Genomic DNA, 13,335 nt, shown 5'->3' with positions numbered 1-13,335 from the left:
TAATTAAACACACACACACACACACACACACACACACACATATATATATATATATATATGTGCATATAGATGGCCTAAACAATTACAAAGTTAAGAATTCAATGGGACAATATGCGTATATTTAGCCAACATACAATATGAGGCACTGTCCTTGTAAAAGGAAACTCAAGAGCAAAGTGAATTATGTTCTAAAAAAAATTAGCAACTTATTAATGAAATCAAGAGAAATACAATATATTCAATATATGTTTGTTATACAATGAATAACAAACATCAAATATAAAATGCATGGGACTTTCATATTGTAGGTCTTAGTTATGAAATTGAGACAGGTGGAAAGGGGCAAGGAATTAAATATGGACTGCTTCTATACTTAGGCCCAGTGTCGGCTTCCATGGATGAAAGCAAAAATTACATATAAAATGATATCTTAGGATAAATAAACTTAGTCTACTAACTTAACAGCTTTATTCAAATACAAAAAAAAAAATAATAGGATGATAGATTGTAAATTTGGGTTATGAATAATTATAAATTAACCACAAAAATTAAATCACAAGTCAAATCCACAAATAGTCTAAACCTATGCTTGGGAGGATAGATTTTTTTTTTTTCAAAAAAAAAGTAGCCCGAATCTGTACATAATATTTTGAGATAGTTGCCCCAAAACCCCAGTCAACAAAAAAAAAAAAAAAAGTGTCATCCGGAAGAAACAGAAATTCTTTTCATTCAAATTCCTACCCTTTCATTCCTACCCCATTACATTTTGCAAATCAAACTAAAATCTTGAAGGCTTCTCAATCCCAAATCTATTCCGTGCCCATTAGATCATAGAAAGATGTATAACCCACACAAATAAAGGAAGAAACAAACTCCCAGTACTCGATCATTATAATTTTACATATTCACTATATAATTTCTCATTTCTTAAAAGAACTTATGCAGCAGAACATGAATTTGTAAAGAACAAATTTCAATGCAATTTTATATTACATTTGATTTAAATTCAACACAAATCCAAATCCAAATTGAAAACCTCTTAGTAGGATTACTCCATACTGATTGAAACTCATAATTTTCATTTTTCCAAAAAAAAAAGATATTTGTCCCAAATCTATACATAATATTTTGAAATTGTTGTCCAAGACCCTGGTCGAAAAAGACAACACTACAGCACTACATGTCCATTTGGAAGAGATGAAACCTCAATTTTAATGTATGTTATATATGAGGGTCTCATCCTCCAAAGCCAACCCCTACAGAGAGCTTTTCTTAAATCAAGTAATATTAAATTTATCATTTTCATTTATAGAGGAAATAGTGTATGCAGGATACACAGGCAAGTTACAAGCAAAACATAATAAACAAGGCCTGAAAAAAGGAAATGACAATAAAAAAGGAAAAAAAAAAAAGGAAAAGAGGCAGCCAGATTTTGGGGCTTAACAGGAGCAGGGGTGGGTAGGGAAAAACAACAAAAAGATTTACAGCCTATACAAAATTCCTTGTGGGTAATGCACATGCACTGTATCTCATTTGAATGACCCAGACTGGCTACTGTATTCTTCACCATCCTGCTCCCAAGGAACCTTCACAAGTTTCTCATATGCATTATCATTTCTTTAAGTATGAGAGATAAGGATCCTGAGCAATAGTCAAAACATCTGGCCTCTCTGCTTGATTATATGTCAGACATCGACGAATAAAATCCTGCACAACATAGGAAAAATATAGAAAATTTTTCAACTACTTAGAATTCATTTAGGTTATGTCTAGTTTGCAAAATATGTGCTTCTATGTGCTTCTAGACATAGAATAAGAAGGGAATGCAACAAGAGATGTGTAGAAACATAATAATTTAGGAAAACCACTCGCGCAAAAACTTATGTTATTCCATCCAACATGTAATATTATGGATTCACAAACAGTTTTATATTAGCATTTGGTTTAACAGTATGACCGATAACATACGAAACGAAGAAACAATTCTTGCCATATATTTAACCTGTTTGTTTCAGGGAAGAAGTTATTTTCCTGAAAAATCTTCTTACCACATTTTCTTTGGGGTCCATTTAGAAGCTCATTAAGATTTGGCACCATACTGAGAGGAGCTTCTCATCCCAAGTTTTGTTAAAACTTCCCATGATTAATCAGGGTGATGTTTTCCTAGACAGGGCAGATAAATAATTTTCTACTAGATTACAGAATAAAAATTTAATTAAAGCACCACTGAAAAGATGTTTGAAATATTTACTTTAAATACTAAAAACCCCTTAACCTTTAAAAATACTACTCTAGGTGCTTAACACTTCAATAGACTCTTTTACAACACATTACAGTGGCATTGCAAAAACCTGCAATAAAGTAGATAAAAACTGAACACACTTTTAAAAAATAATTTTTAAATAAAAATTTCCTTTCCCCCCCCCCCTCCTATAAAATACTTAGTTTTTGAAAGCGGCTTTAACATATACATTAAACAATATTATGAAAAATGTTTGTTCCAAACTTTTATTAGTCTCCTCCTTTAATGAGTCTCTTTTCTTTCATTTTTATTTACTGCATATATACATATTTTTCCTGTAGATCAAACATAAATTTGTTTCTAGTTCAAAATTCCTTACTTCTTTTTGGATGTAATAATTTTGGGTTTTAAATACATCATTTAATAGGGTTAAAATGTCTCCCAAAATTTTGCTAAAAGAAAAATTAGAACAAGTAGAAAAATTTGTATTGTATTTGAAACCAATGCATAACAGCCTATTTATGCATTTGCATGAAAGGCAAGCCTTTTGCACCTTTTTAGTATAGGCTTGGGCATTTTCAGTGCATGAATCTCAAGTTAGATTTGGATAGAAAATTATAACTATATATGTATGTGAATCTCCAGTTAGATTTGGAAAGAAAATTATAACTATATATTTATGTGAAAATGAAGTCGTAATATGAGTTGATCTCTAAAACTCTTGAACCTAACCCTTTTCAAAATAATTGAGAGTTGCCTTTTAGATCTTGAAAATAATTTGACCTTCATAATATTACAACTATTTCATGGCATGATTTATACATGATGAATTCAAGTTAGTATTGTTCAATGATTAGAAAATGATATTTTCTTTTTTATTTACTTTTCATTTGTAACTTAATTATTTTATTCTTCATTTTTAAAAATATATGTAATATATTTACATATTTTTATCTAAAACTACAATTCTCAAGGCTTATGCTTATCACCTTAAGGCTTATGTTGGGGTCAAAAGACCTTGCTTTGTGCCTTGCGCCTCAGCCTTTTAAAACATAGTTCAATACAATTTACCATCTACAGTAATATTTCTATTTTTAATAAATAAAAGCTTGACGCTAAAATTTTTTGGTGCCTTAACACCAAAAAACAAGCTAGTTAGCTTGTCAAATTGCAAATAAAATGTGAAACTAGTGGGGGTGTTCAATACTCCTCCCAATCCAACCAACCTGAATTGGACTGACCCAAAAAATCGATTTTGGATGGTATGGGTCGGTTGTCTGTTTTCCATTTTACTTAACCCAAGTGCATGGGCTGGTTTGCGGATTTAGAATCTAATCTACCCAACCCAACCCGAATTGCCTCCGATGCGTATATGTAAAAAATAAATTAATTAATTAAGAAGGGCCTACAATTACTAGGGACCTACGAAAAATGCATAGGACGGACTGTCAGATGTCATATTTTGGCATGTGTTAATTTTTTTGTTTTATTTTTATGGATATGACATTTTGGTCCTCTTGGACAACGGACATATTTTGCACTTGTTATTTAATGTGGTTCACAGTATGCATGTTATACAACATATATAATACTTCACTGATTACTTTCCGAACCTTGTTTAGATTGTGTTATCAATGAGAAATTAAAAATTGTAAAATACTTATTATATATGTTACGTCGTATTGTTACATGGGTGCTATTGTTGTTGTTGTTGTTGTTGGTTTTTTTTTTTAATGAGAAATCTACTAATAAAATATTTTTAACTTGAATGCCACTAGTGTAAGTACTGTTTTCAATGTAATGTATGTTATTATGCTTGAAAAAACTCTCACTTATAGTCCCTTGCCAGTGTGTTCTTTTCTTTTCCCTACTTCACCTTTAAACAAGCTAATTAAACTGCCAACCTAACCCAGCCAACCAGATCAAACCAATCCAAACCGCTTCCTCAATGGTTGACTTAGGATCAATTTTTTTTTTTCTTCCAAACTGACAAAATTGAATTGGTTTGAATTTTGACTCAGCCCAACCCATGAACACCCCAATGTGAAAGTATAAAACTATAAGTAAAAGAATTTTTTTTTTTATCAATCAAATCTAGTCTTGCCTGCTACTCCAAAATCCTGCCTTGAACACTTTGATTATAATGGAACAAGCAAAACTGTTAAATGCTCAGGTCTGAACATAGTTTCTTCCATGGTGTAAGGGCAGGTATTTTAACCCTACTGAGGTGAGGTGTGAGCCTCAAGGTGTTGAGGCATAACCCCTTTAGAATTTATTTTTATATATAAGAACATATAATTTAATCACATACATAGTGTAAAAAATAAGAAAAAAAAAATTGGAAAAAAATTCAAATGTGATTTGTAAACTACTCAAGCTCACTCAAGCAACCATGCTAGCAACACTCATAACATTACAAAGCTCAAAGTGTGTTCATGATCCAAGGGTGACTCAATTGTTTTGGAAAGGTTTAGTTCCAAGAGTCTAGAAATTCACTTAGATTATGAACATCTGACTAAATTTTGTCGGCCCTAATTTGCCAACCATGTCTAGCTTAAAATTCACAAACACCAAATGTATAAGCCTCGATCTAAAAAGCACAAAAAGCGCACATTTTGCATAAACGTGTACACTTTGATGCATTATGCGGTCACTTTTCAAGACTGGTATTTTAGACTAAGCCTTGGGCATTCTGGGAGCACCATGGTTTGAGGCGAGTCTTCATTATGCCTTTAGAAGCATAGGTTTTTTTTACTTGCCGATGTCCAAATTGAATAGAATAGTCACAGAAGAAATTAAAAAACAAAAAAACAAAACACATACACACACACACACACACTACAGGGAAGATCATATGAAAATAATATGGAAACTACCAAACATGGAAAAGCTCACCTTTGCCTCATTTGAGACAGTAGGTCTCGAAGGGAACTCCACCTTGCGTGCTTTGATAATGGTGTCTTCACGTAGTATTCGCTCTTGTGTTTGATCATGCCCAAAAGGACGTCTTCCAAAAAGCATTTGGTAAAACAGAATACCAGCTGACCAAACATCAACCTATTCCAAAGGAAAGCAGATCATAAAATGGTTGAGATTTTTTTCCTGAAAATGATTAAGGTCTAATTGAAGAAAAAAACAATTTGACTGTGTGAATTACTATCACTGACCCTTGATGATATGAGGGGTGTCTTGCTAAGCTCAAAGCATTCTGGAGGCAAATACCTGAATTACAATAGGAAAAAAAAAATTGGTAGCTATCACTTCATTAAGAATAACAGACAAGAAGGCCCAGATGAATAAGAAAAGTCATTGTAATCAGAATAAAATCTTAAAAGCAAGAAAGAAGCATAATGCACATGGACTGAATTCAATTTATGAATTATAAGAAAGAATAGGACAATGGAAAGATGACAATATACTGTAAGGAAAACATATATATATTTTTATCGAAAAATAAATTTTAATTAAGAAGAAGAAAAAGTAGAACAAGAAGCATAAGTAATCCTCCTTTAAAAATACAACAAAACAAAATAAAAATAAATCAAAACAACAAAGCCAACCAATCATGCTGTAAACCAGAAAACAAAAACCCTTTGAAACACCCAGCTGCAAAAGCCCACAAAGAGACCAAAAATTGAATCCTATCCCAAAGCATAACTGAAGACATGTTCTTCCTGCCAAAAATACAAGCATCTCGTTCCAACCAAATCCCCAAAAGAAATGCAAAAATTGCATAACCCCAAAAGGCTGAAGCATCATAAACCCTTCAAAAACCTGAAAAAAAGATAGCCAAAAAATCTTCCACGGACTCCAGAGACACCCAATTCTCTCCAAATAAACCAAAAAGGTTGTTCACCCTCCAAAAAAAGGAACAATGCAGGAAAAGGTGAGAAGCACATTCTGAATTTTGAAAACAAAGAGAACAAACATCAGGTGATAAAGCATTAAAAGGCCTCCTACCCTGCAACAGATTGTTAGTGTAAAGAACGACCAACCAAATAAAAGCCTTAATCTTAGAGATGACTTTAGCCTTCCAAATGGATCTATGAAGCAGGAAAGACAACCTTTTATTGATTAAATGCTCAAAAAAAGATTTATAGCAACTCCCCAGAAGAATCAAGAATCAAAGAATGATTGTCTCTCCCTTGGGAAAGGAGCCTACCATCCAACAAAACTAATAAGGAGGCAATCTCCAAAACCTCCGTCATTAAGAGCCCACGAAAATGGAAGATCTAATAGAAACAAGCTCCATTATAAATAAAGATGAAATTGGTTCATTGTGCAAACAGGACAAACTGAAACTGTAAAAAAAAATATTATCGTCAAAGAATCAATTTTTAATCACAAGAAAGCTTTTATCCACTTAAAAAAGAAAATTATGGCACAAGGCAATTAAGATCAGCTGCTTGCATACAGGGACTGTTTTGAACTCCACAAGAAAACATGTCAGACCAGTACATACTACATACTACTTGGAATAAATTCATTGTCATAGAATTTAAAATTTTTCAGTTTTGATTCTCATAGCATTTAAAATAGATCTACTATTGCAGTATGAACAGGCCATTTTATGATGCTTTTTCCTTTTTGAGAAACAAAGAAATTTATTAGATTGAAGAACTACCAAAAAAAACAAAAAACTACTTTAGGATTACAGAAGACTATTTCATCATTAGTAACGCTGTTTAGTGCTAACTACTAACAACATATTCTCACTCCCTCCACCCCCCCCCCCTCCCTTTATTTCATTCATAACTCACTCTCAATAATATTTCTTACAATCATATATTTATAGGCCTAATGTGTTTGGGAATCAAGCAAACAGAGTAAGGAAACCTAAATGCTACTAGGATACTTCTGACCAAATAAATAAAACCTAAGACTGTATTAGATTATTATCTAATAAAATACTGTTATAAAATTTGAAAAAAAAAAAAAGGAAAATCCTGGGGAAAACATAAACTCACAAGATTGTCCAAAATTCTAAAAAAAACTTTATGTGATGAATTTGTGTCATATGCCTTGAAGTTCACATCGCAACATCCTCACATGGTTGGCAAAAATTTTGACCTCAAACTTTAAAATACAGAGGAATAAAAACCAAAAGCCTATCAAGACATAGAAGGTGGAAACAGTAACTTTTTTACTTTTCAAACTCCAAATAAGACGACTGAAATTTTGAACACTGGGTTGAACTGCAGTACTTCTTTGGAATAATAAAAACAACATATGGGACCTCCCTGAAAAACTGCAAATCCAGTGCCTGAAGCTTCAAAATCTCTATTGGATTTTCATCAACATGTTGAACTCTTCAAAGGATGTGTTGGCTAGGCACGGTTGCAGCTTAGGAGCACATGCATTAATCACTTTCTCACCTAATCGTTGAGCAATAGGAAACAACCCTTTGTTGTCCAGCTTCACACAAGAGAGGAGTACAAAAAATTCCTACTAATATGTCATCGGTCTCCTTTAAAATAAGAATCATGATTTTTGCCATGGCAAAAAAAAAATTGCTCTGAATGATATTCTCTAATAGAAGCTCAGAAATAGTGGAACACATCTAAGATCAATACATCAAATTCAAGGTCAAGCACAACAAGAGAAGAATAAACCGTGGCCAAGTTTTCGAGAATGTAGATCTGCAAATGACTAGATCTGCCATGAATCGCTTCAAAAGTTGACTGGATCAATTTGAACATTTCTTTCACTTTGGCATCAGGATAAGGAATATCAGGACCTGTGATTCTCATAACTTCACTAAGGCAAGGAGCAACAACAGACTTAACATCTGGATCCCAGTGCCTCAGAAGGTCAACATTGACTAATGCAAAAATGCTTGAATTATAACCTCAACGAACAAAAGACCACCAAGGATGGAAGGAAAGTGGAGGCAATTCCCAACCTTTATGAGCTACTCTTGGAGTTCCCTTTCTCATTGCCAATGTGGTTTTAGCAATAGGATTTTTTCCTTGGCCTAAATCAGGTCATGGAGGAGTGGTAGCTAGGTCAGTTCTGCTTAGAAGTGGATAACCAGGGCAAGCACATGGTTGACCTTGCGCTAAAGAAAAAGAACTGTGTTAGAACTAAAGGGGAAGGTCTAAGTAGGTAATTTGAGTACAGTAGAACTGTAGAATAAAGAAAAGTGTATCTAGTTAATAGGAGTTGGTTAGACTTTGGGGGCTCTCTTGTTCAGTTGCATGACAGATATGGGGGCGAGGGAGTGGTGGAAGAGCTTCAAATATTTGATGGTGAAGATGCATAGCAGGCGGCCTGTGGCATTGCAACTTTTGCTGGCAACACTTGCTCTTTGATGAGGAAGAAGAGTGATTCAGTGTAGAAACTCGGTGACAATTGGCAAAGTGGTGACCGCTGACTAGTGGCAGACTCAGAAAATTTTTCTAGCTGTAGCAACAATATATACATAAAAACACACACCCACGCAAGAAGGAAATTAAAATACAAAAATAAGCAAAACATAATTTTCCAAAAACCAAATTTGCTAAATTTTCAAAGTGAGACCTCCAGCATGGAAGGGCCCAATGTGTCAAACTATTGGGGTCAATTTAACAAAAATCTTTACTTTGGATCAATATTGCTGTCATAACCTTACTATTTTTACAATTCAAGTGAGAGCACAATCATAATTTTTAACCTGGAAATTTTTAGAGTTTGATATATATTATATTATCTTTTGGAGATTTCTAGTACATTATATTATTTTTCAGAATTCTGGTGGGGCAGTAGTCCCCATTGGTCTACAGTTGGGTCTGCCCCATGGTGGGGATCGGCTATGGCAAATACGATGGTGGGATCATCCTTGATTGGTTCTCCCCAACGAAATGGGGAATGATTGTCACCAGGCTGGCAGTGACAAAAACTGGTTGATTTGTTCGGTAGAAACCTTGGTCATCAATGGAGTTCTTGCAATGACAGCAATTTCATGCAGGATGAGGAGATACAACGGAAGCTGTCAGGTGGGGAGTTACAGCAATTGAGTGGCGAGGGACGAAGCAGTGGTGGATGACAGAGAAAACCGGCATCTGAGCTCTGATACCAAATGATGCAGGACCTTATGTTGTCAATCAAGGGATAATCCCTCAAACTCAAATACATTTCATAATACTCAAATTCATTTCATAATATTCAACTCTCAATAAGAACTCTACAGTAATATATTTATAGGCCTAATATGCTTAGAAATCAAGCAAATAAACAACTAACTACCAATAGCATACTCCTTTCCTAGTAAATAAGACCCTATATTCAACTAGATTATTACCTTATAAAATACTCTTACAAATGCAGTTGTAAGACTACCTAAAAATCTCAAAATTTCCAAATGAAATGAATTTGTGTCACAGGCCTTGAAGCTAACATTGCATTAACTTGACCTTCAGATGCTGGGGAATCATAATTGGAATAAGTTTGCGATTGCTTGCTCAAACTTCCCTCAAACTAAAATGACAAAGAAACCCAAATTCCAATGTTCCATCTTCATTAACCATGCCCATGTAACAATGTTTAAAACACATATCAAATACTTTACCATTTCGAGAGCAATAGTTTAGAAGAAGATAAGAAGAGTTGGCAGAGAAGAGACGGAATACATTGGTACAGTATGTTTCTTCCTTTGACCTAGCAAACTAATGGGTATGTCAAGTTATAAAGAGCATGCAGTTCAAGCAGAGGATTTCATTATTATGTCCAGTGTCTCCAGACAGGGTTAAATAATTCAAACATCCAAGGGAGAGTAGATGCTGAACAGAATCAACAAACGGATTACTTACCAGTATGTTCCAGCTCCTTGAGAGGTGAGTTCCATACCCTGGGATCCAACATCATCTTCCACTATCTTGCTAAGACCAAAATCAGTCACTTTTGCAACACCAAGCTCATCAAATAGAACATTCCCAGGCTTCAAATCATAATGGATAATCTTCTGGGTTCTTTTATTCAAGTATACAAGGCCTTGAAATATCTGTACAATAATGATCCTAGCTTCCTTCTCAGGTAATACAGGAGTTGTTTTAAGAACTGCATCAAGATCTTTACCTGAGGAAAAGACAGAGAGTGAGACAAATCCAACCAAAACATCATCCCTTGTCAAAGCAGAGTTCCAAGGTAGCAGTTTTTTTTTTTTAAAACTACGTATATAAAATATCAAGAACCATCAGATTTATGAGGTTGAGGAAGCATGAATGTACCACTACAGTATTCTAAAATCGTGCAGAATGTATTCTGGTCAATCTCAAAAATATCCCATAGCCGCACAATATGATGGTGCACTAAGGATTTGTGAATGTTGTACTCCCGTATTGCATGTCGTATGTAACTTTGCTTCTTCTCCTCACTCCACTGAGCATTCAAACCATGAAGCTTACATGCAATGTATCTATTCTCTACCATGTCAAATGCCTGCCGGAAATTTCTTACTTCAAATCACTGCAAAAAGGTATATTCTCACAATTGCCAATATAGGCAAAACAATAATCTAGATTTTTTTTTCCCTGACAAGAGGAGCATTGCCTAACATCATATATTGTAGTAGGAGAAATATTATTGTTAAGGCATGATATACATTGTTGGGCCACAACCTAACAGCTTAACCTTTTAGGTAAAGTGGTGATCCAACATTGCATCAAAACTATGGACATTAGGAGGTCCTGGGTTCCAGTCTTGTAGCTTGATTTCACTATATGTTTCAAAATTATCTTATTCTCGGTAGTAGGTGTTATCTAACTCTCCACGTACAATCAGGCTGCACACATGGGGTTTTGTTAAGGCTTGATATACTTGTTGGCTCACAATCTAACAGCTTAAGATTTTAGGTAAAGTGGTGGTCGAACAATCATAAACAATATGTAGAGTACTTGCAAAACTAAGAACTACTGACCTTGTAGACCTCACTAAAACCTCCTTTGCCAAGAAGGTTCAGAAGGGCATAACGATGATTCAGAATCTGAAAATTGTTAAAGCGTGAACCATCCTCATCTCTTATACGTTTCATTTCACGTATGAGCCTTCCTTTTTCCAGTTCATAACGATCTCTCTCACGCATAAACATTTCTTCCTCCTACAAGAAAATAACTCAAAACCTATTAAGTACATAAATTCCAATTAAAATGGTGTCCATTATCATATAAATGGAACATATTAAAGGCAAAATTACAAATGCAACATGAACTTACACGTTTGATGCTGGCCAGACGGGATTTATAAATCTCATCCTGGATGAGAATATCTTCTTCTTGTAATCCTGTCTCCACATCAACTGTGTCGCCCTTATCTTCAAGACATTATAATTACCATTAGATTGTGTTCGGCACATATTTGGAATTGGACATGAAGCATGCTCAAAATCAGTTTAAAAATGCCTCAACCTAATATTCTTGTTTGGGTTCCACATAACATGAAAATAAAAAATCTAAATTTTAAAAATAAAACTAATCTTGTAACCTAAATATGATTCAAAGCATAATTGGATTTCAGATTAATTCCAAACTTGTGACAACCAATTCCAATTCCAAGGCTCAAATTCTATGGTGTGAAATGCTCTGAGTCTGGCTAAAACAATAGAAAACCAACTCTAGATGATAGTATATGAAAAAATGACACTAAAAGGTGTTTTCTTTCACTTATCAACTTGAAATAAACCAGTCTGTTAATTTTGAACCAATTCGGTGAACCAAAGGCATTTGACTGCACCAATGATGTACTCCTAATAACTCTGAATTGATAAGACATAACTTGCTCAATTGGTGTCTCAAATGTTCAAAAACTAGTTAAAACATTCATAACTTGAATGATTAGAACCTAAAATTCATATCAAGCGACCTCAAAAGAGGTAATACTACTTTTAAGCACAAGCATTGTTCCACATGATAAATGACACTCCAGGCCAAATAAACCCCATACATGCAAAGCAAATCTACCAAAAACCCACATAAGAGACCCCAGAGGACCAATCAACAAATAAACCGAACACTTGATAAGGTGACAGAAACAACCAACAAAAAACTGGTCGGGATGGTACCACGCAGTTTCTACTTGACACGGGTTTGTGTTGCCTAAATTTTTTTTTTTTTCAAAAAGTACATAGAATTAGAAGCAGTAGAAGGCGAGAGGATGCAGAGGCAAATTTGGATATAAATGGACTCCTTCTACCCAGTTATGTCTTATATACAGCACACCATGACTCGTAAGTTGGCTCAGCACTTAGCATGACTTTTTTCAAGGACTGTCATTCTTTTGCTTCTTTTCATTTGTCTTTTTTAACAAAACAAGAGGGATTTAATAAAGTCAGATTTGGCAGAAAGGATAGCCTTAAAACAAACAGAAAACAAAAAATAAATCCATGTATGAAACCACAACTACTAGGAATATAGGCTTAGTAGCTATTGTTGCTGTTGTTATGTAACAAAGTCCCTAAAAATAACACTCAGGTTCCTTGCTCCACAACCTGCATGACTGGGTCAAAATGAATAACATAACACCCATGAGTCCATGACCTGAACTGAAACTAGAATGGCAGACTTAATCCTTATTTTACTTTTTTCAGTTCATATTTACAGAATTTCAGGTTGGTTTCAATGCATTTGAGCATGGAATTTGATGCCTTGCGTTTTATCACACACAATAAAAGAATGGTACTTTATAGTCCAAGTTCCCCAATTTCTGTTCATTGAATGCGATTCATCTGCATGAGAAACTCCTCTGTGCTTGTATTGTGTTAATCTAAGCAATTATATATGGTGATACTGTGATACCAATATCCTTCAAATGAGATAAGCCAAGTGTAACTGTCTCAGCACAACTCCAGTGAGGTATTTCTGCATTTTCTCATTGGGCATCTGGTTTCAGCCCGTGTCTACCCTGCCATGGTTGAAACCTAATTCATTTTTATATGGCTACAATCTCCCTAGTACATGCCGATATAGAATTCTGACAGGTTCCTTCACTTGTCAGGGTGTCTCCCACCTCTGTGCGGGATCCATCCACATGTTAGTACCCCAGGATGGCACTGACATCGAATGTAATGGCCTTGACCCAGCTCCCCACAGGTTGCATAAAAGGTGTCTCACAGGGTTGAAACC

The 13,335-nt window shown here is 34.6% G+C and overlaps 1 protein-coding gene across 3 annotated transcripts in view; it reads right to left on the bottom strand.

Moving 5' to 3' along the window:
* Positions 1-1,266: 1,266 nt before the first annotated feature.
* Positions 1,267-13,335, bottom strand: part of LOC131149647 (serine/threonine-protein kinase TOUSLED) — a 47,463-nt gene continuing 35,394 nt past the window's right edge. For all 3 annotated transcript variants that reach the window (XM_058100285.1, XM_058100286.1, XM_058100287.1), the window contains 7 exons: positions 11,431-11,528; positions 11,136-11,315; positions 10,447-10,657; positions 10,030-10,294; positions 5,410-5,464; positions 5,138-5,299; positions 1,267-1,707 (listed from right to left, as the gene is read on the bottom strand). In XM_058100285.1, coding sequence (XP_057956268.1) covers positions 1,612-1,707; positions 5,138-5,299; positions 5,410-5,464; positions 10,030-10,294; positions 10,447-10,657; positions 11,136-11,315; positions 11,431-11,528 — 1,067 coding nt within the window. In that variant the 3' untranslated portion in view covers positions 1,267-1,611. The remainder of the gene's footprint in view (positions 1,708-5,137; positions 5,300-5,409; positions 5,465-10,029; positions 10,295-10,446; positions 10,658-11,135; positions 11,316-11,430; positions 11,529-13,335) is intronic.

The sequence above is a fragment of the Malania oleifera genome, chromosome 2, assembly GCF_029873635.1.
Source record: "Malania oleifera isolate guangnan ecotype guangnan chromosome 2, ASM2987363v1, whole genome shotgun sequence".
Lineage (NCBI taxonomy): Eukaryota > Viridiplantae > Streptophyta > Magnoliopsida > Santalales > Ximeniaceae > Malania > Malania oleifera.
Note: the sequence above shows the minus strand (reverse complement) of the source record. Positions and strands in the feature narration are given on the sequence as shown.